Here is a 26948-nt window from a genome sequence, read left to right as displayed (position 1 = left end):
ACACCATCCTGACCTTGCACCTCTTGCCCGCGCTTTGCCACACCCATGTGCTCCACAGATGCGCCCCACTGCGTGCATGTGCACGTTTTTCTGAGCCATTTGGACGTAAAGTTGTCCGTGTCCTCGGCCCCCGCGTACTTCAGCGCACACCTCCTAAGAAGAGCGCCACTCTGCATAACCGCGGCTGTGATCACACCTAGGGCCCCGCCGTGTGCTCAGTAGTGTCTGACGGCGTGCGTGCCGCTCTCAGCTTTTCACTGTCTCTGTCTTTCTTCGCCACTCCTGTTTCCTGGTCAGGTCTAGTCAGCGTTCATGTCCTGCATTTGGTCGTGTCTTTAGGACACTTCCTGCCTTTTTTTTTTTTCTCCTTTTTTTCTTTCAAGTAGACAGACCAGTAGTTTGTGGGATGCCCGGCATTTGGGAATTGTCTTCTAGTCTCCTCTTCAGTAGGTGAGCAGGACCACCAGATGGGACGGGCTGGGTCCTTTTACTTGCCTGGTGTTAGGAGGTGCGGACCTGAGGCTGCTGGATGCTGGGGTGCTGGTGGGGACCCTGGTGAAGGGGTGAGGGCCCTCCTTTGCAGCATTACACTTCCTGGTGTGTCCAGCGTGTGATGCGTGGGGTGAGGTGTGAGCCTGTGCGGTGGTTCCCCTTCCAGTGAGCTTTCCCCCCTTCCCTGTGGGTCTCAGCAGCCTTGAGACCCCTGCCATGTGGTGGCTCAGTGAGGCTCCAGAGACCTTCCAGAGCCCCAGATCCTTGACCTCTTTTTGTACCAGGGATTGAACCCAGGGGCTGTAACCACTAAGCCACAGGGTCTCGCTGAGTTGCCGAGGCTGGAGGCTGGCCTTGAACTTGGGATCCTCCTGCCTCAGCCTCCTGAGCTGGTATGACAGGTGTCCTCAGTGGTTCCTTGTGTCCTTCAGGTATGCCCCATTAAGAATGGAATGTGGAGCTTGTGTTCACTGGTTCCTTGAGTTGTTTTCTGTGGGCTGTTTTCCTTCCTGGTTAATTAGTTCAGAGATTTTCCTCATTCTTTTTTTGGAACTATTATTGAAGTGTAATGTACATATTAAAACCTGTGTAAATAAGTGAGCAGCTTGATGGATCTTTACAGCATGAACGTGCCTCTGTAACCAGAACCCAGGTCAGAAAATAGGACCAGCAGCCGCCCTCAACCCTCGGGGCTCCGGGGAACCCTCCTGCCCTCACCCTGGATCCCCTGGTGCTGTCTTGGGCGTGGCGCGCAGGTACCCCCCACCTGTGGGATCTTGGGTGTGCCCACTTTGCTCCTCGGGGTGTGTGGGAGGCCGGCCTGTGGCTTCACGTGGTCCCAGCTCTTTCCTGTTGTGTCCAGTAGTCCCCACCTTGGGGACTTGACTGGCGAAGTCCAGGACCATTGCCAGCGAGCCCTTGCTCGCTTTATGGCCTCACGGTACTCATGACGTGAGTCACCTACTCGGCCACTTTCCCTTGGGTGAACTTGTAGGGTTTTTGTTTTTTCCCCCAGGGTTTTCCTCTTACAATAATGTTGCACAAGGATTTGAATAAACTTGTGCTTTAGAGTAAGGAACATTTTTAAAAAGGAACGTTTTAAAAAAGCTTTCTGTGAGAAATGAGAGTAACAGCAGCAGTTTTGGGGAGAAAGCTAATCTGTTTGGCAGCCCTGCCCACTTGTGCAAAGGAACCGACTTTTCTTGGCACCAGGTTAACGTAGTGGGTTCTCTCAGAGGCGTCGGGCCGATGTGATGCGGTCCCCTCTCCATGTCCCCTGTAGCAAGGCGGAGCTCAGAGGAGTCCACTGAGGCTGTCACGGTTCTTAGCGATGGCTGATCATTGATCTACGTGGTAAACCTTACTCCTGTGTCCGCTGTGCATCCTGGGTTCCAGGTGCCCTGCCCTGTGTGGCCCCGGGCGCACGCCTTCTCCCTTGGAACTTGTGTTCTAGTTGGGCACCAGACGGATCAGACCATGTGGCCTGCCAAGAGAAATAAGGCAGCAGGGCCGAGGAGAGCCCGCAGAGGCTGCTTCCTCTTCTCTCTGCTCTCGCCCAGCCACCCGTTAGCTCGCCAGGAGGACTGGCAGGCAGAAAGGATGTGCGTGCCTAGTGTAAAAGTCACAGTTAAGTGCATTGGGTTCATGGTGTCAAATTAGTTGGCTCCTGATCTGGAGAGTCAGATTTCATTATTTTGTGAGGAATTTTTCCAAGTTGTGTTTTTTTTTTTTTTTTTTTTTTTTGTACCAGGGATTGAACTCAGGGGCCCTCAACCACTGAGCACATCCCCAGCCCTATTTTGCATTTTATTTAGAGAGAGTGTCTCACTGAGTTGCTTAGGGCCTTACTTTTGCTGAGGCTGAGGCTGGCTTTGAACTCGCATCCTCCTGCCTCAGCCTCCCGAGCTGCTGGGATCGCAGGCACCGCTATGCTGCCTCGTGGTATTTTTGTGTGTGTCGCGTACCTGATTGACAAGATGGAGGCTGCTGGAATCCTGAGGGAGGGGGACAGTAGATCTTCCTGTGAGAGTCCAGGGCAGAGGAGGAAAGGCTGTCCGCTTGGCCAAGAGGTGACTTCGGGGCAGAGCCCTAGGCCTGGCTTCCCTGCCGCAGGTGAAGCGGTGGCCCAGGACTGCTGCATGGCCTCTGGGTGGACGCTCGTGGTGGTAAACCTGAGCGGCGCTTACTTTTCTCAGCTGCACTGGGGTTTCGAGAGATTCCTCACCTGGACTCAAGGAAGAGGTGGTGATTACTGTCTGGTGGAAGTGCCAGCGCTTGGTAGTGTCCTGGACTCTGCTAGCAGTCCTGGCAGCCGCTGCCCCGCCGCCCTGCGGGTTGGCTCTCTTTCCTGCTCATCCTCGCACCTGGGGGCTAGAGCCGCGCCCCGTGAGGCAGGTGCTCAGCGGGTACTTGCTGGAACAGCGAGGAGTAACAACCACAGCACCGCGTGCCTACGTGATATTGGGCTTCTCACCGCTGTTCAGCCACCACTGATCAGGCCCACGCCGCTGGAAAGTAGTGCCATCAGGATGTCCTGAAACACCTGACCTTTACCGCTGGGGTTCTGACTTCTAGTCATACGACCTTCTTTACCTCTGGAGGCTTGACTTCCTTATCTGAAATAAAATGTTGAGATGGCATCTGCTTTGCAGAGGTGAGCGAGATACTTGAGATGGGAAGCCCTGTGTGTTGTTAGGCCAGAGCCGAAGGCTGAGTTTGGTGACAGGACTCGTCACAGGGATACTTGTGAGGCCCTGCGTTTCATTCTGTACCACCAGGTGGCACGAACAGCTTAGCAGCAGCACCTCCACTAAGATGCAGGGGGTCCCACCTCCAGTGAGCTTAGTGTGGGCCCATGGTGTGCGGCCGCTGTCCTCACAGGCAGCAAGTACCAGCTGAAGACCTGACCGAGTGATGGACGCCCGAAAGTCCACTCACAGAAGTAGCCAGGACAGAAGTTCCCAAAGCAAGCTCTCTAGAGAACCACTGCATGTCACTGGTTACGCAGAGAAAGGTGCTGGTTTGGGAAGTTGCAGGTTAGGTGACCAAACATTCTGGGAACTTCGGGCCTTGAGTCACTGTGGATCACGAATCTCCAGAAGGGGCCCGAGGTGGCAGTTCCTTGGTAACAGATGGAGCAGGGCTCCTGCAACTGCGCCTGGACCACTCTGTCTGCGTGGGCGCTGGACAGCTGGGCCAGTGTCCAGAGAGCAGCCGGGGCGGGAGGCAGCTGTGGCGCTGTGGGTGGGCCACACAGCAGGGGGAAGTCTGGGGGGGTGAGGGTGGCGAGAGGGGGCAGGTGAGGAACGCTGGCTAAAGGTGACCAGGAAGCACTTGGGCCCCACCCCACGTAGAGCTCTAGTGGCTCGCAGACTGTCCCCGCATTCTTGGCCTTGGTCATTTCTGGGTAGAGTGGAGCATGAGGTGGTGCTGAGGCGTGTCCTTACAATCCCAAACCGTCCCCAGCCTGTGAATCTGCGATTGTTTCCTTTTGCTTGACGGCATTTACTTCCTCCACCTTGTTTTTTTGAGCATTGTGCTAGTTCTGTGGATAATTAGAAGAAGCATCAAGTGTGACTGTATTAGCTGAACGGTGAGACTCGCGCCGGGGACGCGGGCAGGCACTTAAGACGAGTAAACAAAAGCCAACTGTAGACGATCTGTCTGAGAAGGGGAGAATCGGCTGGGGCCAAGGCTTCCTCCAGAACTACGTCTCCTAGGGTTGGAGGGCTTATTCCTGGCAGGAAAGGGCAGGCCCCTGTGGGTCAGTGGAGTCGCATGGAGGCGGGAGACACGGGGGCGGGGAGCGGAGCTGGGGGCCAGGCTGTGATGAAGGGGACCGGCAGCCGGCAGCTGTGCAGGGCGAGGCTCCAGAGCTCTTCTGAGGAGGCGTCTTGAAGCCTGGGCAGGGGTGGCGGTGTGTCCGGGCCAGGTGGTGAAGCAGGGTCAGAGCACAGGCACGCTGGGCCACTCCAGTGCCATCAGGGGCCCTGATGAAGATGCCCAGGAGTCTGAAGGCCTTTGGGTCATAGTTGCTGACCTTTTAGGATCATTTCAAGGATTGAGAGAAAGGATTATGCAACTTAGTGCACAATACATGTTGGCGACTATTTTTATTATGTAACTGAAGTTTCCTGTAGGAGGGGGACTCAGAGTGTGGCCCTTAGTCCAGCAGCACTGGTACCTGTCACCCAAGAGCTGGTCACAGGTACAAGCTCGTGGGCCCTGCACACCCAAGGACTCAGAGCCTCTGCCAGGCGGGGGTCCTGCCTGGCAGGAAATGGGCTTCCAGCAGCTCTGGAGGAGGCCCCCACTGAGCAGTCCTGCAGCCAGAAGTCCAAGGCCCATGGGGGGGGGGGGGACCTGAGGGAAAGCTCTCCCGCTGCTCGGTCATCCCCGTCGGTGGGCGACTCAGCACGGCTGCTGGCCTAGCAGGGCACTAGAGGTGAAGGAAAGCGTTCAGGGCCACGGGAACGTATTGAATAGCCCCAGTGATGACACCAACGTAGGACAAAACTAGAAATTTGGTGCGAAATTTAAATCTTAGGTTGGATGGATATTTATGGACTGCCCACCTGCCGTGGCCCAGCATCCCGCCGCATCAGGAATCAGAAAATGAGCGTCACTCTTGTTGCACGGGCTCCGCAGAACGACGTCTTTTAAGGTTTCGAAGGTGCTTTTCCCTTCGCTTTTCCTAGCCACCGTGTCCGACCTGTTTTCTGGCAGAGCCGGGAAGCACGCTCCTCCGGCCAGTGCAGAGCCTGCTCTGAGCCTCGCGCACTCCTGAAAGCGGCCTCAGCCTTGACTTGGGCTGTCGAGATGACGCGAAGCCTTATGAGAGAGCTCTGTCCATTTGTGCTGGCTTCTGGGTCGACCTGGGAGTTTTGCCCGCCGGTCATTGTCTGTGGCCTCATGCCTGTCACTTCATGAGTACAGACACCAAGCTCAACAGCTCGGAATAAAGGACATTGATTTTTGAGCTTCGTCCATTCACCCGCTCAGTTACCCTTTATTCCCATTATGTCCAGGACACTGGTAGTAATGATGGGCGTCAACGGACAGAACTGGTGGCCTAAGGCTGCACTCGCTGCACGGCAGGTCACCCTGCCGAGGCCAGTGCTGCCTGCGGCTATGCTGGAGGCTGGCCAAGTGTTGGGTGGGTCCAACTTCAGACACGGAGCTCGGATTGCAAGTGGCTACCCTCAAAAAACACCCCTTCTCCAGGATGAGAGAGACAGAGTAAATAGAGTGCCTGTTGGGAGACGGTTTTAACTCCGTACAGTTGCTTTAAAATAGGTGCCGTTGGGTTTGAGAGGGTGGATGGGTGCAGGTGCTCCGTTAGCGTGGTCACCTTGCAGAGAGAGCAGTGCTGGGCTGTCTCATCTGTTCCGCATGTGCCCCACACACTGCCTGCTTTCCCTCTGTGCTGTTGGGTGGGTAGCGAGGGCAGCTGGCATTCTGTTACTGTCTTCTTGTCTCTCCAAACCCGAAGGAGGGTGTTGTCTACCATTCTAGAAAGGTTGACAGGACAAGGCCTGGATGTCAGTGTTTATAGAAGCAGAGTAGTTAACAGAATGAGTTCTGTGTAGAGTCATCTAGTTTAGAAAGGGTGGTCTTAAAGAGAGCAGATGCCTTTTAAAAATGATTTGCGTGATTCACAGAAGTCTTCCTGATCATCTCAGTGCTAGAACGTAGATTGGGTAGTCTGGAGACCAGCTTTTCTACAACTGTGGAATACTAACAGCAATTCCCCTGAACCCTCCCAAGAAATGTCAGTGTCCTGAAAACATTGAATCCAGCGTGGAAAATAGAGACATGACATCATAGGGTTTTAGAGGTTTATTTAGAAGGTGCAAAAAGAAAAGAAATCCAGAGTTGCATGCTTCCCTGTTCACCTCCGATCTCCGCTCTTGTTCTTGTTTTCCGCAGTGAACACCTACCTCTTCATGATGCAGGCTCAAGGCATCCTGCTCCGGGACAACGTGCGAACAATCGGTGCTCAGGTGTATGAGCAGGTGGTGCGCAGCGCTTACGCCAAGAGGAACAGCAGCCTGAATGACTCCGGTATGTTCCTAGTGGAAGGCGGGTGAATTTGGCTTGCGCAGTTGTTAAAAGGAGAGGAGTGCATTGCCGAGACCAGGCGGGAGGCCTGGCCCCTCGCTCACTTCTGCCAACAGGATGGATGACCGTGTTTCCTCCCCGCTGCTTTTCAGGGAGGCGAAGGGCCTTTCAGAGTACTCTTTAAGCTATCCCTTTCCAGGGTGGTGGCCACTAGTATCCTGCCAGTAAGCAGATTAAGTGTCCATTTAGGACCCCAGCCGAGCAGGAGCACCAGATGCTGTTCAAGGAAATAATTTTGATTTATTTTCAGAAAATGCATTCAGCCAGCTAGTGGAAGGGGAAGAACCCGATGGGGCTTCCTGGGAATTACTTTGTGGCTAACACAGTGGGTTGCGTTGCTCTGTTCTTGAGACCCGCACTGTGGTGGGCTCTGCTTATGTCATCATCCGGCCCTGTTGCTGCATGAGAAGGGGTGGCCCAGCTCTCTGTCCTGCTGGACCCACTTGAGTTTGTCCAGCCCCAGAGACGTCTCCAGCTTTCTTCATGGATGCTGTTGTCGAATCTGAATAGATTCTCTTCTCATAATGATTGTGTGATTCAGGGACAGTTTTACAAATCGCAGTTACAGAGGGGCAGCCTCTGGCTTTCCCTCCCGGTCAGGTGTGGCCTTCATCTGTGACTTGGTCTCAGCTACGTGGTTGAGTTTGGTGTTAGCCTCTGTGCTGTCACTAACACCACCAGCCTAGGAAGGTCTGTAGGGGCCCACCGTTGTGGAGGTCCAGTCCATGACCATTTGGGCCTGTGACAAGGCAGCACATCGGCAGAACAAAACTGCCCACCTCATGGCCAGAAAGCAGGAGAGAGGAAGGAGTGTGTCTCTCCCTCTCGGGGCGCAGCCCCGTGACCTGAAGATCTCGCTGCACTTGGCTCGCTTCTTAGAGTTGCCACACGTCTTGGTGGTACCAAGCCTGGCATCAAACTTCAGCCCTGGATTCAAGCCCTGGCATGGTCGAGCTCACCCTTGAGAAAGACTTTTCAGCTGAGCATTGCAGTGAGGACCACAGAGCAGACATTTCCGCCTCAACCTTTGGAGCTTTGACCTGTGGCTTTTCTTACCTCTGAGCAGCAACTGTGCAGAGAAAGGCAGGTGGAGGTCAGATGGCAGCTACTTGGCCCAGGATGGTGAGAACCATAGTCCTGAACCACAGTTTTGACTTGAAAAGACTGTGCCCGGCAAGTTCTTCACCTTGAAGACGAAGCTTTTCCATTCTTTTTAACTTTTCCAGAAACTGAGTGTAACAAACCTTATAAAAGGAGGCTTTCCTTGTCCAGCCAGGGATGGTTTAAAAAAAAAAGTGTTTGAGATTTTTGCTTAAGCACTCAAGATTTGCCTCCTATTTAGTCAAGGATAATGAGCTTTTCTGCGGCGTCTTCCTTATTTCATCCAAGCCCAGTTATATATTTTTTTTTAAAGTTCTGGGCTGGGGAGATAGCTCAGCTGGTAGAGGGCTTGCCTCGCAAGCACAAGGCCCTGAGTTCGATCCCCAGTACCGCAAAAAAAAAAAAAAAAAAAAAAAAGTTCTTTCTTCTGAATCAGTCCTCTCTTCTGTAATGAGTTCTAAGATTGCCTGAAGTTCAGTGTAGAAAGTAAAATTGCTTTGCAAACGAGAATTACTCTGCAGTACACAGGAAATCAAAAGCAAGTATTGCTTCTTAAAGGGAAGTTAAATTCTTAAAAGGATTGACCGCATCCTAGTTCATCAGTCTGCCTGCTGGCCAGTTTGGCAGCAGCAGAGGACTTGAGTCAGCCAAGGCGTAAGCCCCTCGTCCCCTTCTCCCCCCTGGGGCTTGTACCCAGGGGTGCTGTACCACTGACCTACATCTCTGGCCCATTTTGCTTTGTATCTGGAGGCAGGGTCTCACTGAGTTGCTGAGGATTTGGAATCCTTCTGCCTCAGCCTCCTGAGTGGCTGGGGTTTGCTTTAACCCTGTTTTGTCTCCTGAGTTTTGCCTGTGGTGCCTGTGCACTGTTTTGCTGGCTTCAGTCTGGCTTTGAAGGCAGGCAGGATTTTATGTCCATCTCCTCTCCTCCCTCCCCTCCCGTCCTTGCTGTTAATCAAAGCCAGGGCCCGGGCGCGCTAAGCGTGCAGCACCCCCGGCCACGCACCAGCCCTCCATTGCTTCACGGGGAGAGTGAGCTCGGAGCAGGAGCAGCTTGGTCCCGGGACTCTTCCTCACGCCCTGCGTAGAGCCTCAGCAAGCCTGGTTTCTCCCTCAGCACTTGCCTCACTCAGTAGGCACGGAAGAGGCCAGCATTGTGTAGGGGACCCTGCGGAGAGAGCTGGGGCTGCCACAGTCCCCGAGTCTTCCCGAGGCACGAGCTGCTGCTTCCTCTGCCTCTTCCACACCTTGTTTTTTCTTCTTTTGGGACCAGGGATTGAACCAGGGCCACTTAACCAATGAGCCACATCCCCAGACATTTTTGTTTTATTTTGAGACGGGGTCTCACTAAGTTGCTGACTCTGGCTTTGAACTTGCAAGCCTCCTTCCTGCCTCAGCCTCTGGAGTTGGTGGAACTACAGGCTTGTTCCACTGCACCCGGCTCTCTTACACGTCTTTAAAAGGCTTCTGTGGTTACTAAGAAAGTGGGTTTTAATCTTGGTTATTTTATTTATTTATTTATTTTTATTGTAAACAAATGGGATGCATGTTGTTTCTGTTTGTACATGGAGTAACAGCATACCATTTGCATGATCATACATTTATATAGGGTAATGAGGTTTGATTCATTCTGTTATTTTTTCCTTCCCCCCACTACTCCCACCCCTCTTTTCTCTCTATACAGTCCCTCCTTCCTCCATTCTTGCACCCCTCCCACCTCCCATTATGTGTCATCATCTGCTTATCAGCAAGATCATTTGTCCTTTGGTTTTTTGAGATAGGCTTATCTCACTTAGCATGCTATTCTCCAATTTCATCCATTTGCCTGCAAATGCCATAATTTTATTATTCTTTATGGCTGAGTAATATTCCATTGTATATATATCTCACAGTTTCTTTATCCATTCATCAATTGAAGGACATCTAGGTTGGTTCCACAGTCTGGCTATTGTGAATTGAGCAGCTATGAACATTGATGTGGCTGTATCTCTGTAGTATGCTGATTTTAAGTCCCTTGGGTATAGGCCGAGGAGTGGGATAGCTGGGTCAAATGGTGGTTCCATTCCAAGTTTTCTAAGGAATCTCCACACTGCTTTCCAGAGTGGCTGCACTAATTTACAGCCCCACCAGCAATGTATGAGTGTACCTTTTCCCCCCACATCCTCTCCAACACCTGTTGTTGCTTGTATTCTTGATAATCGCCATTCTAATTGGGGTGAGATGGAATCTTAGTGTAGTTTTGATTTGCATTTCTCTTATTACTAAAGGTGGTGAACATTTTTTCACATGTTTGTTGATTGCTTGTAGATCTTCTGTGAAGTGTCTGTTCATATCCTTAGCCCATTTGTTGATTGGGTTATTTGTATTCTTGGTGTAGAGTTTTTTGAGTTCTTTATATATTCTGGAAATTAGTGTTCTATCTGAAGTATGAGTGGCAAAGATTTTCTCCCACTCTGTAGGCTCTCTCTTCGCATTGCTGATAGTTTCCTTTGTTGAGAGAAAGCTATTTAGTTTGAATCTATCCCAATTATTGATTCTTGCTTTTATTTCTTACGCTATGGGTGTCCCGTTAAGGAAGTCTGATCCTAAGCCAACAAGTTGAAGATTTGGACCTACTTTTTCTTCTATGAGATACAACGACTCTGGTCTGATTTCAAAGTCCTTGATCCATTGTGAGTTGATTTTTGTGCAGGGTGAGAGATAGGGGTTTAGTTTCATTGTGTTGCATATGGATTTCCAGTTTTCCCAGCACCATTTGTTGAAGAGGCTCTTTTCTCCATTGCATATTTTTGGCACCTTTGTCTAGTATGAGAAAATTGTATTTTGGGTTTGTGTCCGTGTCCTCTATTCTGTACCATTGATCTACCTGTCTATTTTGGTGCCAATACCATGCTGTTTTTGTTACTATTGCTTTGTAGTATAGTTGAAGTTCTGGTATTGCGATACCCCCTGTTTCATTCTTCCTGCTGAGGATTGCATTAGCTATTCTGGGTTTCTTATTCTTCCAGATGAATTTCATGATTGCTTGCTCTATTTCTGTAAGGTACATCATTGGGATTTTAAGTGGAATTGCATTGAATCTGTGTAGCACATTTGGTAATATGGCCATTTTGACAATATTAATTCTGCCTATCCAAGAACATGGGAGATCTTTCCATCTTCTAAGGTCTTCCTCAGTTTCTTTCCTCAGTGTTTTGTAGTTTTCATTGTAGAGATCTTTTAACTCTTTGGTAGATTGATGCCCAAGTATTTAGATTTATGCGTGTTGATTTTGTAGCCTGCTATTTTGCTGAATTCATTGATGAGGCCTAGAAGTTTTCTGGAGGAGTTTTTTGGATCCTCTAAATATAGAATCATGTCATCAGCAAGTAGTGACAGCTTAAATTCCTCTTTTCCTATTTGTATTCCTTTAATTTCTTTAGTCTGTCTAATTGCTCTGGCTAGAGTTTTGAGGACAATGTTGAATAGAAGTGGTGAAAGAGGTCATTCCTGTCTTGTTCCCGTTTTTAAAGGGAATGGTTTCAGTTTTTCTCCATTAAGAATGATGTTGGCCATGGGCTTAGCATATAGCCTTTACAATGTTCAGGTATGTTCCTACTATCCCTATTTTTTCTAGTGTTTTGAGCATGAAGGGGTGTTGTATTTTGTTGAACACTTTTTCTGCGTCAATTGAAATAACCATATGATTTTTATCCTTAAATCTATTGACATGATGGATTACATTTATTGATTTATGAATGTTAAACCATCCTTGCATTCCAGGGATGAACCCCACTTGATCGTGGTGCATGATTTTCTTAATATGTTTTTGGATACGGTTTGCCAATATTTTGTTAAGGATCTTTGCATCTATATTCATCAAGGATATTGGTCTAAAATTTTCTTTCCTTGATGAGTCTTTGCCTGGTTTGGGTATGAGGGTGATATTAGCTTCATAGAATGAGTTTGGTAGGGTACCCTCCTTTTCTATTTCCTGGAATACTTTGAGAAGTATTGGAATGAGTTCTTCTTTGAAGGTCTTATAGAACTCGGCTGAGAAGCCGTCTGGTCCTGGGCTTTTCTTGGATGGTAGGTTTTTAATGGCTTCTTCTATTTTATTGCTTGATATTGATCTGCTGAAATTGTGTATGTTCTCCTGGTTCAGTTTGGGAAGAGCATATGTCTCTAGAAATTTGTCAATGTCTTCGGTAGATTCTATTTTATTGGAATACAGATTTTCAAAGTAGCTTCTCATTATGTTGTGTATCTCAGTGGTGTCTGTCGTGATATTTCCTTTTCCATCACGAATTTTAGTAATTTGAGTTTTCTCTGTCCTTTTCTTTGTTAGTGTGGCTAAGGGTTTGTCTATTTTGTTTACTTTATCAAAGAACCAACTTTTTGTTTTGTCAATTTTTTGAATTGTTTCTTTTGTTTCAGTTTCTTTGATATCAGCTCTGTTTTTAATTATTTCCTGTCTTCTACTACTTTTGCTGTTGTTCTATTCTTCTTTTTCTGGGGCTTTGAGCTGTAATGTTAGGTCATTTATTTGTTGACTTTTCATTCTTTTCTGGAATGCGCTCCATGCAATGAATTTTCCTCTTAGTACTGCTTTCATAGTGTCCCAGAGATTTTGAGATATTGTATTGTCGTTCTCATTGACCTTTAAGAATTTTTTTATCTCCTTTCTGATGTTTTCTGTTATCCATGTTTTATTCAATAGCATATTATTTAGTCTCCAGGTGTTGGAGTAATTTGTTTTTTATTTTGTCATTGATTTCTACTCTCAGTCCATTATGATCTGATAGAACACAAGGCAGTATCTCTATTTTTTTGCATTTCCTAAGGGCTGCTTTATGGTATAACATATGGTCTATTTTCGAGAAAGTTCCATGTGCTGCTGAGAAGAAAGTGAATCTGCTCATTGATGGATGGAATATTCTGTATTTGTCTATTAAGTCTAGGTTATTGATTGTGTTATTGAGTTCTATGGTTTCTTTGGTTGGTTTTTGTTTGGAAGATGTATCTACTGGTGACAGTGGTTGTTAAATTCACCCAGAATTATTGTGTTGTGGTCTATGTGATTCCTGAAATTGAGAAGGATTTGCTTGATGTACAGGGATGCACCATTGTTTGGGGCATAAATATTAACTATCGTTATGTCTTCCTGATTTATGGTTCCCTTAAGCAGTTTGAAATGTCCTTCTTGATCCCTTCTGACTAACTTTGGCTTGAAGTCCACTTTATCTGATATAAGGATGGAAACCCCCGCTTTTTTACTGAGTCCATGTGTGTGGTAGGTTTTTCCCATCCTTTCACTTTTAGTCTGTGGATGTCTTTTTCTATGAGATGAGTCTCTTGCAGGCAGCATATTGTTGGGTCTTTCTTTTTAATCCATTCTGCCAGTCTATGTCTTTTGATTGATGAGTTTAAGCCATTAACGTTCAGGGTTATTATTGAGATATGATTTGTATTCCCAGTCATTTGGCTTATTTTTGGTTTTTAATTTGGCTTGGTTTCTCCTTTGAGTGGTTTTTCTCTAAGGTAGTTCCTCCCTTTGCTGACCTCCATTGTTGTTTTTCATTTCCTCCTCATGGAATATTTTGTTGAGAACATTCTGTAGCGCAAGTTTTCTATTTGTAAATTCTTTTAACTTTTGTTTATCATGGAAGGATTTTATTTCATCTTCAAATCTGAAGGTTAGTTTTGCTGGGCATAGGATTCTTGGTTGGCAACCATGTTCTTTCAGAGCTTGAAATATGTTGTTCCAGGCCCTTCTAGCTTTTAGAGTCTGGGTTGAGAAGTCGGCTGCTATCCGTATTGGTCTCCCCCTATATGTGATCTGATGCTTTTCTCTTGTGGCCTTTAAAATCTTATCTTTATTTTGAATGTTAGGCATTTTCATTATAATATGCCTTGGTGTGGATCTGTTGTGATTTTGTGCATTTGGTGTTCTGTAAGCCTCTTGTATTTGATTTTCCATTTCATTCTTCAGGTTTGGGAAATTTTCTGATATTATTTCATTGAATAGGTTGTTCATTCCTTTAGTTTGTATCTGTGTGCCTTCCTCAATCCCAATAATTCTTAAATTTGGTCTTTTCATGATGTCCCATAGTTCTTGGAGATTCTGTTCATGATTTCTTACCATCTTCTCTGTTTGGGCAACTTTATTTTCAAGATTCAATATTTTGTCTTCATTGTCTGAGGTTCTGTCTTCCAAGTGGTCTAGTCTGTTGGTGATGCTTTCCATTGAGTTTTTTATTTGGTTTATTGTTTCCCTCATTTCAAGGATTTCTGTTTTTTTTTTTTTTTTTTTTTTTTTTCTTTTTTTTTGAGAATCTCTATCTCTTTGTTGAAATGATCTTTCGCTTCCTGCAGTTGCTCTTTCAACTGTTTATTATCATTCATTGCCTGCATTTGCTCTCTTATCTCATCCTTTGCTTCACAAATCATCTTAATCATGTATAATCTGAAGTCCTTTTCTGATATTTCTTCTGCCATACTGTCATTGGATTCTATTAATATAGAATCTAGATTTGTTCGGATCATTTTCTTCCCTTGTTTTTGTATGTTGTTCATGTATCTTCCCCTCTAGCAGTGCAGGTCTGGGGTATTGCAGATTTCCCCCTATAGGCTTATAGTGGCCCTAGAGGTTTCCAGAACCCTTTCTTTAAGGGGAGATCAATATTAGCAGTGCCCAATTCAGACACTATGCAATCCTAGACCAAATGGCCCCTATGAGGACAATAGCAATATTCTCGTAATAAACAGAATGAGTTCAAATATTATCTTCAGTAAAACAAACAGATTTGCAATAAGGGCTGCAGCTTCTAATGGAGGACAAAGAGGATGCAGAGGGATGTAGAATGTAGCTGTTAATGCAATAAGAAAAGATTATACAGAAGTTCTAGATAATAGAAAGGGTAAGAGTATAATCAAAAGAAATTGGATGTTAGCATGCAAAAAGGGAGAAAAAGACTCTGAGGGAACAGGTAAACAAAAGGAAAAGAGAGCAAGAAAAGTGAAGAAATAAAAACTTAAAATTTTTCATTAAGGAGAAAAAAGAAAATCTACAGTATAACAGTCATATAGTAATGAAACCTTCCAGAGTTCAGTAGCCTGATGCATGAGAGGTATCTGACAATGAGCTTCAAGTCTCCAGCAGGCGTCTCAGGATGGGATTTGCCCCACCTAAAGATGGGAGCTACGGCTTCCAGGATTATCCAAGATGGCTGCTCTGGCTTCCAAATGTGTTGGCAAATGGGGAGCTGCAGCTCAGGGGTGGACGTGGTCAGCTGGAGGTCCTGGAGACGGGATGTGGTTGGTCAGGCAGGGGTTCTGGAGATCAGGTGTGTTTGATGTGGTTCGGGATCCTGGAGGCCGGGTGCAGTCAGTCAGTCTGGGGTCCTGGTGATAGGGCGCAGTCAGTTGGTCTGGGGGTCCTGGCGGCAGGGAGCAGTCAATCAATGTGAGGGTCCCAGAGGCAGGGAGTGATCGGTCGGGCTGAGGGATCCTGGAGATGGGGCTCAGTCAGTCTGGCCGGGGGTCCTACGGGGGCTGGCTGTTGTCTCAAAACAGCGGCAGCCACGTGTAATCAAACCTGCAGGTACTGTAACAGTGAATTTCCAGGCAACAGCAGGCAGCTGGTGCTCCACCGGAGGTCAGCGATCAGTTTGCTGACTGTTGTCGGACAATCATGTGCGGTGCGTGATGGATAGGTAAAAGGCAGGCAATGGACAGGCGAGAGGCAGGCAAATGGCAGATGATAGGCGCCTGACAGTGAGCAATCTGCACTCAAAAAAGGCATCGATATGCTTGCAGACTGCAGGTGATCACAGCAGACAAATGGGGTAAAGAGCAGGGGATCGATAAGCAGCAAAAACTGCCTCACCAAGAAACAGATATCCTCTGCTTGAAACCGGAGTTTCGGAGTGACAAGGAACACAGCCTCCCTCTAGTCTGCCATCTTGGATCTCTTGGTTATTTTGCATTGCTCAGGTGGAACCAGGGCCTGGTGGGTGCTGGGTAGGCACCTTGCCATGGAGCCTCACCCCAGTCCTTATTTACGTTTTTGCTTAAAGAATTTAAAATAAGCAATGAGGAAGTTAGGTTTGGTTTTGTTTCATCTCTAAGGCGTAGTGTATTTGAGGTGTGTTTTTTTCCCTTAAATGACATGATATTAATTTAGTTGTCGGAAGAAAAGTATTGTTTTGTTTCACGCCACTTGTTACCATGTTTATGTTATCCGTTTGTTAATCCGCGTTTGAAGGAAGTAGGAAGCACTTTATGTGTGTCTTCAGACACACCCCCGGTAGGAGGATCCTTCAGATAGAAATGTCTTGTCTATTTTTTTTTTTTTTTTTTTTTTCTTTTCTCAAATTCCCTGTTTGGTGGTAGCTTTAGACTTCAAACTGCCTTTGCCTAGATTACTCCTCTTCTGATTTGTCGCTTGGCCTGCGGAGATGCTCAGCACAGTGCCGGGGGAGTTTGTCACCCTCAGTGTGGGTGGCTGCTGTTCCCAACCGGCCTCCACAGGCCTGCGCAGGCTTGCACCTGGGAGATCCTCAATTTTCAAGAGAAATGCGCCTCCCAGAATCACCCAGGGTGATGACTAGTACTTGGTTCTTCGGTGGATTTGAAGCAGTCATTACCCCCGGGAGGGGGCTCGACCTGGGCTGGTCTGCGTGTGTGAACTGAGGACTTTGAGCCATGTTCTGTGAAGCAGTTCGCCTGTGAGGCTTATGCTTCCTGGTCCACGTGTTCAGTCTGTTTTCCATGTGGCAGGCTTAGCGTTCCTTGCAAGAGTCTCCCCTTGTTGGGATACGGCCCAAGTTCCCTCCATGCTGCCTCTCTGAATTTCGCCACAGGTGCTCTGAGTAGTCGCCAGTCCATATATTTTCAAGAGTTCAAGGATTCACTTGATTGCTGGAGACCCTCTCTCAGTGCTTTTTTAAAAAATAACCCGAGTTGGAGATTCTGCAATTCTGGGTTGCAAAGTGGATGTGAACACAGTTTTAATTTTCACGGAATCATCACGACTCTACAAGGACTGGTGACAGAGACTAATGACTTTGAACAGGCTGCACAGCTCGAGGGAAAGGCGCGGCCCGGGCCTGAGCCCCGCCACGCGCCAGCCCTCTCCTGCAGTCTGCAAAGATGAGGGCAGGAGGTCCTCTTCTTGGGCCCAGTTACAGTCCCTAGGAGAGGGCGAAGTGGCCTTTAGGAATGAAGAGCAGAGTGCGTCCTGAGAGGTGGAGGTGGTCTCCGGAGACTGGCCGGGTCTGCGGTGGCGTTGGCACAGCAGGCAGGCGGGAAAGCCCAGGGGCCTCACCTCCTCCGGGAGGGGGCGTTGATGGAATTGGCTCCGTTCCATAGTGACCTGAGCCAGCGGGAAGGGAAGGTAGTTGCTCCTGGAAGAAAACGACGCGCAACGCTCCGTGTTTCTCGGCTCCGACGTTCACAGCAGCATCGTGTCCACACTGAAGGCTGCCCTACCCCGTTAGGGTGTGTGATGGTTGGGACGTGCGGGTGGGACTGGAGGGGGTCGGGACAACCTCCTCCCCTCCTGCAGTGGGAAGTGGCAGATGAGGTGGAGGCGGACACGCAGGGTGGAGGCCCAGGTGATGTCCAGAGGAGCCAGTGTTGCTTGGAGTCAGAGGTGAGGGGCCTCTGCCGTTAGCTCGCTTCCTGATCACACCTGACTAAACAGAAAGCAGAGACGAGACGTCTGTGACGCCAAGAGGAAGGGAAAAGGGGCCCCGATAAAGACGTCACCTCCTCCACGTGCCTCTGTGTCTGTGGGTTCTTGCATTTAGCCGCACTGAGGAAAGGCCTTCCCAGGAGGCTGTAGGGGAGCATGATTGCTCGGTGGTGCTGAGTTGCCTTTCCCCTTGTCCCCCCCAGATTACCCTCTTGACTTGAACCACAGTGAGACCTTCCTCCAGACCACGACGTTTCTTCCTGAAGACTTCACCTACTTCGCCAACCATCCCTGCCCCGAGAGGCTCCCTTCCATGAGTGAGTACAGCGCCTGCTCCGCCTCCTCTGCCTTGGGGCAGATCGCCTCTGTGCGTGTGGACTGCCGAGTCTCCCTTCGCTGGCCTCCCTCTGCAGCTCGCAGGCACTCCTGGACTCCGGAGACGGCTCGGGCAGTCGATGGTGCCCCGGCTCCTCTCCACCTCGCTCCCAGGCTCCCCTGTCTTTCCTCTCTCCTCTGCACCTGCCCCTTGTGTGTAACCTGGGGTCTGTTAGGACGTCTTGGAAACGGCAGAGACAGACAGCTGTGTCCTCTTAGCACAAGTCACACTGTTGAAAACTAGTTTGAAATGGCACATGTTACTTTCTTTACAAGTTGCTGTGTGTTTGCATAAGTCTTGGGCCAGGCATTGTGGCACACACCTCTTACCCTGGTGACTTGGGATGCTGAGGGAAGAGGATCACAAGTTTGTGGCTAGCCTTAGCAACTTAGCAAGACCCTTTCTATAAATAGAAAATAAAAAGGGCTGAGGGTGTAGCTTAGTGCTAAAAAGCACCCCTGGGTTCAACACCCAGTATCAATCAGTTAATCTATAGAGTCTTGGATATTTTCTTTTTGGAACTCCATGTGTAATCTGAAACTCCATGTGTAATCTGAAACATTGGCGGTAAACTCATGCCTTTTCTGTACTTTGGGGCTTCTTACTTGTGCTTTTTATTTATTTTTTTATTTTTTTAAGTGGAAGACTAGTGTCTGAGACCGGACATGATCCACTAGGGCCCAGCTCACTGGTGGACGAGTCCAGAGACAGCAGTGCATCTGGACGTGCATCAGGAGCAAGCCACCATGGCCTGAGCCCAGCCACTTGTATCCTCCTCCTTTGAGAGATTCAGCTACCATTTTACTTAAAATCTGATTTCTGGCTGCACCCTTGGAAGAGCCCTAAACTCTGAACTCCTTGACCTGCTTCCTTACGGAGCAGTGCTGCCCAGAGATGCAGAGATGGAAGGCGAAGCACCGGCTCCCTCCCACCCCAGTCTGCTGAGAAAGCTTTGAACTTCTCCAGAGAGGAGACCCTGGGCCAGGGGGAAACCGTCACTTTCTGGCCTTTTAATTGTTTTTCCCTCTCTATTCAGAGGGCCCAATAGACATAAACATGAGTGAAATCGGAATGGACGACATTCACGCCCTCTTCTCCAGAGACCCGACCATCAAGCTGGGAGGTCACTGGAAGCCTTCTGATTGCGTGCCTCGATGGAAGGTGGGCTGAGACGCTGCACCCCAGTGCTGGAGGGGCATCTGGGCTTGCTGTCCCGTGTCATCACTGGGGATTTCCTAATTGTGACCTTTCTCATTTGCCCCCCTCTAACACCACACTCCCAAAGTATTTGCATTTGATATTGCAAAATGTTGGATATTTTAGAGACATGGGTTTTCCCAAGGACTCTTGGGTAACCACAGGAATTTGCATCATTCTGAGGATGGATGAAGCAAGGCCCTTTTGTCTTCCTCACAGGAATATTAGGAGAGCAGGGTGTTGGCAGGCCCCTCGTGACACATTTGCAGAAGTCATCTCCAGGGCCAGTGTATCAAGCCCAGGCCTCTCAGTTTCCAGGAGATCAGCGGCAGAGAAAGCAGAGCTATCTAGGTGGACACTAAGGTTCGCCCAGTGTTGTTCTGCGTGCCCACAGTCAAGAGAGGAGACTTCAGTAGTGCAGATCAAGCTTATGACACCAGCTTAAGTCTGTTCTTTCAGCAAGTATTTATTAAGATGCAGGTTCTGTGCTGGCCCTTTCAGGTGCTCGTGGTGACTGTGATCAGGCAGGTTGATGGAACAGTGTTCCCAGCTCATCATTGGAATATAAAATCAATTTAACAAGCACGTACAGCCAGGTATAGCATTCACACCTGTAAAACCAGCAATTCAGGAGATTGAGGCAGAAGGATCACAAGTTCGAGGCCAGCCTGGACAACTTAGACCCTGTCTAAATAAAAAGGGCTGGGGCCTAGCTCATGGTAGAGCCCTTTTGGATTCAGTCCCTAGCACCGCTTCTCCAAAATAAGCACACGTGCTCGCCCTTTATCCATGTGTATGGAACGCCGCATGGGATTGCCATAAGTGCCGTGTGCTACAGCCGAAAGCTGGCTTTAGCCCAGCTGCGGGTTTGCCTGTTGTGCCACGGTGCAGAATACACGTCTTCCTGGGTGAGGTCGAGAGGGTTGGTAGAGCAGGCCTGCCCTGGGCAAGGCGTGGGGATGTGAGGGTGAGAGTCTGCAGGCCCACGGGTGGACTTGCCAGCGAGGTCTGCACTGGAGAAGGTCAGGGCAAGACTGCCAGCCTCTCGAACTCTCCAAGGACTGCCAGCCAGTCTGCAGAGTGGTCAGGCCGTGAAGCAGAAGTTGGAGGAACTAACAAGGCGACTCGCTTTGCTCCGCTTGGCTCCAGGTGGCGATCCTTGTCCCTTTCCGGAACCGCCACGAGCACCTCCCGGTCCTGCTCAGACACCTGATCCCCATGCTTCAGCGCCAGCGCCTGCAGTTTGCCTTTTACGTGGTTGAACAGGTGAGCGGTCCTTTCTCTCCCTTTCTTCTTTCCCTTCCGGGACAGCAGTTTAGTACGCTAAGCCGTCTTCAGCGTGAGGAGCCTGCGCACCGCGGTCCTAGAACCGAGTGGCCCTGAGGGGGGAAGGGGCGCAGCGTCGGCGCAGACCCGAGTCCAGGCTGGAAGGCTGCCTGCCTGCCAGCCGAGGCTCCTGTTAAGGGTTTTGCTGGATGCTGCCATGGCTGACGGCCTGAGGCTCCCCACCACCCCACCCCCGGAATGCCTCCTGGTGCAGCACAGAACGTGGCCTTGGAGTCAGGAGGCGGCACCTGCCCTTAACTGTCGCGTGTCCGTGGCCCGGGACTCCGCAGCCTGGTTTCACCTCAGTCTGGGAGTGCTTGGATTGAAGGCTCACATGACAGATTCAGTCTGATGTCCCCAGTTCTGTGTGGTATTTTGCCTGACCCAGTTTCGGTCACATTATTGACCAGGCTTCTTAGGCATCTTTGAACATGTGATCCTCGAGCTGGAGGCTCCAGGGACCAATGAAAGGTTTGCAGATCCCCTCCCTCCAGGCACCCTGCTGACCCTTGCTGCTGGCCACTTGAGGCAGTCGCAGTGTGGCTTGGCTGCCTCACACGGAATAAGGACAAAGGAATAAGCACCACTGTTCTAAAAAGGGAAGTTTCGTGGGCGTGGGGTGAAACGGCCCGGGTGCTCTAGAAAGGACTTCCATTCCTGCATTGCTTGTGGCTGGTTGAAGGTGTTATGAAACGGCTCCTGTTCGTCAAGTATCACATCAGATACTTTGGTTTGTCGCACTCCTATCCTGAGTCGGGTCTATGCTGCTGACGAGGGTGAACAGACGCCAGCATGTGGATTCCTCAGGCTCTGCCTCTGTGAACGGGTCTCTTCATGATCACCAGCTGCTTTTTATGCAGCGGCTTGAGTCTCTGGTGCGTTCAGGGATGGTTGTCTTAGTTGAACCTTCAAAATAAAAGAAGTCAAACAGAAAGCTCTCTTACTAGATTTGGTTATGAAGTAGAAATGGCAGGTGGGTCAACATGCTGGTGGGCAGGTATGGTGATGTGAGAAGCAGAAGTGGCCGTGTCCCCACCCGCCACCCATGTCTCCCTGTGCTGGCCGGACATGGTGGAACTTCTGCCTTCGGCAGTCGTGGGAGAAGTTTGGGTTTCTCACCTCTTATTGCTAAAGAAATCGAGGCCAGAAGTCATCTGACTGCTGGGTCACACCAGGTGTTGTTGATGAGAGGTGCCAGACCTACTCGCAGAAGCCCAGGTGTCCCCCAGCTGTTCTGATAAGCCCTTCTTGCTCGGCCGAGGGCTGTTCCACGGCGCTTTTAAAGCGAGCTCTCCTTTAGGTTGGGACCCAGCCCTTCAATCGAGCCATGCTTTTCAACGTTGGGTTTCAAGAAGCAATGAAGGACTTGGATTGGGACTGTCTGATTTTTCATGATGTGGATCACATCCCAGAAAGCGATCGCAACTACTACGGATGTGGACAGATGCCCAGGCACTTCGCGACTAAACTGGATAAGTATATGTATCTGTGAGTGTCACCTCCTCTGATTATCGAGCTGTCATCCCGAAGGATGAGCAGTCAAGGACGCACGGTGTAGTTAGCTGCAGCGCCAGTGTCTGGCCGCTGCTGGAGGGATAAGCAGAGTGCGTATCCACACAGTGGAGTGCTAGTGGACACCCGGCCTGGGTCGGCCTTGAACAGGCCAGGTGGGAGCAGCCGACACAAAGGCCATGGTTTGGGTCACCCACTTACTGCCTGTGAGATGCCCAATCAGGGCAAATCTGTGAGATAGATAGCAGGTCAGTGGGCTCCTAGGCTGGGGGCTTGCGGGTGGTGACTGCTGGTGGGTACAGGCTTTGGCAGATGGTGAAATACACTAGTAATGATCGTGGCCTGCTTATGCAGCTCAGGGAATATGCAGAAAGCTGCTGGATCACACACTTTGAATCGTATGTCAGTAGCATCTCAGTCGAGCTGCAGTTAAAAATTAAACAGGGAAGGTACAGCCACCTCCATTGGTGGTGTGTCGGCACTGGGAAGCCAGTTCAGGTGGCTCAGGGCAGCAGCTGTGCCCAGAGCTCTGGTGAGCTGGCCTCCTGCAGAGGAGGTGGCCCTTGGACACAGGAAACCCACGTTGCCCTCCCTGCAGGCTTCCGTACACCGAGTTCTTTGGTGGAGTAAGTGGCTTGACCGTCGAGCAGTTCCGGAAGATCAACGGCTTTCCCAATGCCTTCTGGGGCTGGGGCGGAGAGGACGATGACCTCTGGAACAGGTACTGCCCGTCCCCCGTGTCTCGGAAACGCTGCTAAGGTCACGCAGAGGCGGCAGCCGCGTGCGATGCCGATGCCCAGGAGCCGCTCTTTCCCTGGGGATTGAGTCCAGGGTGCCCTGGCCCTGAGCTTCGTCCCCCATGCGTCGGTCTTTTAGATCTGTGGAACAGCAGTAGCAAGTCGCAGGATGCGAGGCCGCATCGCCGTTGAACGAGTCTCGCTCGGTGCTGCTCTCTGTTCTGTGGCTGTGCCCTGGCTGCTCGGACTGTCCCTGTGGTATCGACTGCTTTTCCTCTCACTGTGGGCCATGACTCAGTGGATACTATGTCCGTCTGTCACTTATTCTACCTGGGGAGAATCCTGGGCTCTTGGGCTCTTACGCTGCATTGTACCAAGCCGATGCCCCGAACTGGCACTTCACCAGCACTGTGACCAAGTGCCGTGGCACTGAGGCCTCCCCAGCCAGGAGGCGTCTCGGTCGTGTCACAGCTTTGTCCCTGCCGTTCAGGAGGCCCACTCTGTACACGCTGGTGTGAACTGTCCTGTGTCGGGGGGGACCGTCCACACAGTGATGAGTACGAGGAATGAAGAGGCACAGGTGCTCAAGAATCCCCCGCGTCCGTTTGCCTTCTGGCTTAGCTTTTAAGCAGCAAACGCTGGTCGTTAGCCGCAAGCTAATGTCCCTAAGAATCGAGGTGACACGAAGGTGTACACACCCAAGGGCCCGAGTGTCATCCCAGTGCCCCTGTGACAGGAGGGCCCAGCAGACCGCTTCCCCAGCCCCATCGGTAGGGGATCTGTAGTAAAGTTGCCGGGCATTTCCTGTGTATAGATGCACTGACTGAGTGTGCTCCTCCCCGTTGGTGACCCTCCGAAGTCGTGACTGACCCTCCTGTGACCCTCCTGTGTTGGTGTGCAGGTGCTCATTTAGACTAGCTTCCTGGTTGTGGAGCTTATAGCCAAGGCCACATGCTGGGCATGGTGGCGCACACTGGGGACCCCAGCCAAGCGAGATCTCAGAATAAGGCGTGGAGAGGCCTAGGGGGGCTCAGTGGTAGAGCACCCGTCCTCTAGTGTGGGGGTGGGGTACAGAATAAAGTACTTATAAAATTCAGGTTTTCTGCCAAACTGTCCTTCAGAAATGCTGTGGCAGCACTGCCCTAGTGCACTCATCCTCTTTCCAGGGAAAAAGTGGGCTGAGAATGGCTTCCAAAGAATCTGAGGGCTGGGGATTTAGCTCAGTTGGCAGAGCGCTTGCCTCGCATGCACAAGGCCCTGGGTTCAATCCCCAGCACCACCAAAAAAAAAATCAGTGTCATATTCTTCTAAGTATTTATAATGTCCCCTTTATATTCTAAGTTCCGTACCCAGTTCATTCACCTGAATTTTTTTCTTAAATCACTTTGCCTTTAATTCTGTTCAAAGCAGTCAACTCTTTTTTTTCATGGAAAGAGCTACTTTTGCTCTATTTTGTTGGTTCCTATATGGTTTAGTTGACTTGCAAGACTGTGGTATTAAGCACAGTCGGCGTAAGTCTGGGCTGGGTCCCGCAGACCCTCGGTGAGCGGGGGCTGCGGGAGGGTGATGCAGGCTGGAGCGAGGCCCGCTGGCCTTGACTGCCACATGGAGCGAGGCCCGCTGGCCTTGACTGCCACATGGAGCGAGGCACGCTGGCCTTGACTGCCACAGGGCCCAGCCGCCTTCCACGTTCCTGGGTGCGAGAGCTGGGGTGGGTGACCTGAGGGTCCGGGAAGGTGAGTGAGAAGACGCCAGCTTGCCCTGTTCCTCGGGTGGGCTTGTAACGTGTCGTGGAAGGCTTTGGTCACCTCAGGACGTGACCGTGGCATCTCTTGGTCCCGGACAGAGTGCAGAATGCAGGCTATTCTGTGAGCCGGCCGGAAGGCGACACGGGGAAGTACAAGTCCATTCCTCACCACCATCGAGGAGAAGTGCAGTTTCTGGGAAGGTTGGTGCGGTTTCCCGTTCCCGCTGCCTGTGTCCCCTGGGCTTTGTTCCAGCACCCCCCAGGCCCGGTCCACAGCGGTCACAGCGCGGGCTGCGGGTTCTCATTTAACTGTGGGGCAGGTGTCGGTGACAGCCCCTTGGAGGAAATGTGGGCAGCAGCGCCTCAGGGCTGTCCCTCGACCTCCTGTCAGCACTGGGGAGGTAGAGGAAGCCCCCAGGGCAAGGGTGCCCTCCGGTGCTCCTGGGCTTCACCAGGTAGCCGCAGCAGCCGGGTCCCTCTTGTCTTTCGTAAGTTGCAGGTGGGCCCAGTGACACTTTGTGCTCGCGTGGCTTTTCTTGGGTCTTTTGCAAACTCTGAGGTGGACCTTCTCTAGACGAGCGATTCTGATTGCTCAGCTCTGTCCCTGGGGCAGTGAAGGGCACAGACGCTGTGCTCTGCCATCAGATCTGTTGGTGATGTCCCACCTCCCTTCCCCGCCCCCTCACCGCCAGCAAGTCACCTACTGGGACTGAGCCTTGGTCTCCTTGTTGACTCGGGGCTGGGGGCACATTAAATGAGATAACATAGTGAGCCAAGCCCTGGCGGGCAGCTGGACCTGTTCCTAGTAATAGCTGCCACCATGGAGCCTGCAGCAGGTGGCTGGGCTGCCCCGCTCTGCGCTGTCTGTGAAGCGCTTTGTCCCCACTCAGGAACACCTCTGCTCTCGGTTCTGACAGGTACGCGCTGCTGAGGAAGTCCAAAGAGCGGCAGGGGCTGGATGGCCTCAACAACCTGAACTACTTTGCAAATGTCACATACGACGCCTTGTATAAGAACATAACTGTCAACTTGACACCCGAGCTGGCTCAGGTGAACGAGCACTGAGACGCGGAGAGGACACATCTGCGTTCCCGCCACCACACGGAAGCTGCCTAATGAGCTCCTGGGTCTTCACAGGACAAGAGTAGAAACGGTCCAGTGAAGGACCACGAGGTTCCAGGAAAATGTGACCGAGCACACGCACAACACCTCCTCTCAAGGACCCGCTGGGACGGGGGCCAGCCTGGGGCCCTCCTCACGCTGGCTTCCTGTGCCCACCAGGTGGACGTCTGTCCTGCTGCTCTCTCCTGTCTCCCACCCCAGCGTCCTGATGTAGCCACAGTCTCCACAACCCTGGTGGCCTGAGCCTTGCGGGCCTGCCGGCAGCCTGCCCCACGGAGGGCCGACCGGCACGGCGGGCGGCCACTGGACTCCGGCCGTTCTCTGCATCTCTGGTGTTCTCTTTGGTTTCATTTTAAGAAAAAAAATCATCTGCTTTGGGCGGGGATTGGGGGTGGAGGGGAGGGATTTCGGGACAGTAACTAGACATAAATATATATCAGTCACTTCTTGAAGAAGTATAATTGTAAATAAGCCGTGTAAAATGCCTTTTTAAAATTTAATTTTATAGCTGGCTCCAATTCAAAGTGAGGATTTCTACATTAGAGCACTTATTTGGCAAATGCAGGAACTCGGTTAAAACGCAGTTGAAGAATATCACCTCCCAGGTTGCCGTCACTTGGAAGGAGTGGGTACAGGGCACGTCACCGAAGAACAAAATAACCTGAGCTCCTCGCCGGTAGCTGGCCTGCCCGTTCCCTCCCTGCCCCTCCAGGAGAGGTCCCGCCGAGGAGACCCTGCCCGTGGCACCGAGGCCCACCTGGCCCTGCGGGGCAGGAGCAGCACTGCTCGCCCTTGCCGGGAGTCACCGTGGCTCCCAGCACACCGCGGCTCGCTGGACTTCAGTTCTGGGTCTTTCAACATCATAAACAAGTGGGTGTTGGGTGGTATTTCCCTCCGTGTTTCTTCTCTCCTGTGGAACTTGGCCACGGTTCCTGAGAGCTGCGCCCTCGGCCACCGGCTGACTTCAGGGATTCCTCCATTTCTTTTCGGTTTCTGCAAAGACTTTCTCCTCATCGATCTGCTCTGAACTAAAGAGCAGTTGAACGGGGGGGAGTGAAGCCAGGGAGCAAGGGACACGCGTGTCCAGGGTCAGCTGGGTCCAGGGGAGACCCGCCCGGCTCTGAGGTCAGAGTCTCCATTGCGTTTGGATTTGTGCCTCTTTCTTTTCTCCCGAGCCAAAGCCCTCAGTCCATGTCTGTCCCCTTCTGCAGGATTCTGGAGCGTGCCAGGTGTCCCTCCTTCCCATACATCGTGTCGGGTGCTTTCTGGAGAGCACCTCAGGTTTCCTTTACTTGCCTTGTTTGCCTTCAGCCTCCTGACTCTTCGTGGTTTACACGGGTGTGTGTTGGCGAGCGTGAGCGCGTGCGTGGGTGGCCGGGGTCCGTGGACCTATGATCCCCACAGACTGTGGGAGTGATGGGCCAGGCCTTGGTTCTTGTTTGTGGTTTTCCTGGTTTGTTTGTGGTTTTGTTCTTTTGAAGAACAGAGTGGTGTTTAGGGAATAAATCGCATTGCAAAGCCCTTACCGGCTCACATGAGAGA

General features: G+C 50.6%; 1 protein-coding gene across 3 annotated transcripts in view; it reads left to right on the top strand.

Annotated features, from left to right (window-relative positions):
- Positions 1–26368, top strand: part of B4GALT5 (beta-1,4-galactosyltransferase 5) — a 94288-nt gene extending 67920 nt beyond the window's left edge. For all 3 annotated transcript variants that reach the window (XM_079127044.1, XM_079127043.1, XM_079127042.1), the window contains exons 2-9: positions 6421–6555; positions 17593–17706; positions 18802–18926; positions 20112–20228; positions 21589–21776; positions 22399–22521; positions 24384–24485; positions 25202–26368. In XM_079127044.1, coding sequence (XP_078983170.1) covers positions 6438–6555; positions 17593–17706; positions 18802–18926; positions 20112–20228; positions 21589–21776; positions 22399–22521; positions 24384–24485; positions 25202–25349 — 1035 coding nt within the window. In that variant the 5' untranslated portion in view covers positions 6421–6437 and the 3' untranslated portion in view covers positions 25350–26368. The remainder of the gene's footprint in view (positions 1–6420; positions 6556–17592; positions 17707–18801; positions 18927–20111; positions 20229–21588; positions 21777–22398; positions 22522–24383; positions 24486–25201) is intronic.
- The last annotated feature ends 580 nt before the right edge of the window (positions 26369–26948 follow it).

Source organism: Sciurus vulgaris (assembly GCF_902686455.1).
Source record: "Sciurus vulgaris genome assembly, chromosome: 2".
Classification (NCBI taxonomy): Eukaryota; Metazoa; Chordata; class Mammalia; order Rodentia; family Sciuridae; genus Sciurus; species Sciurus vulgaris.
This window is presented reverse-complemented; position numbering and strand designations above follow the sequence as displayed.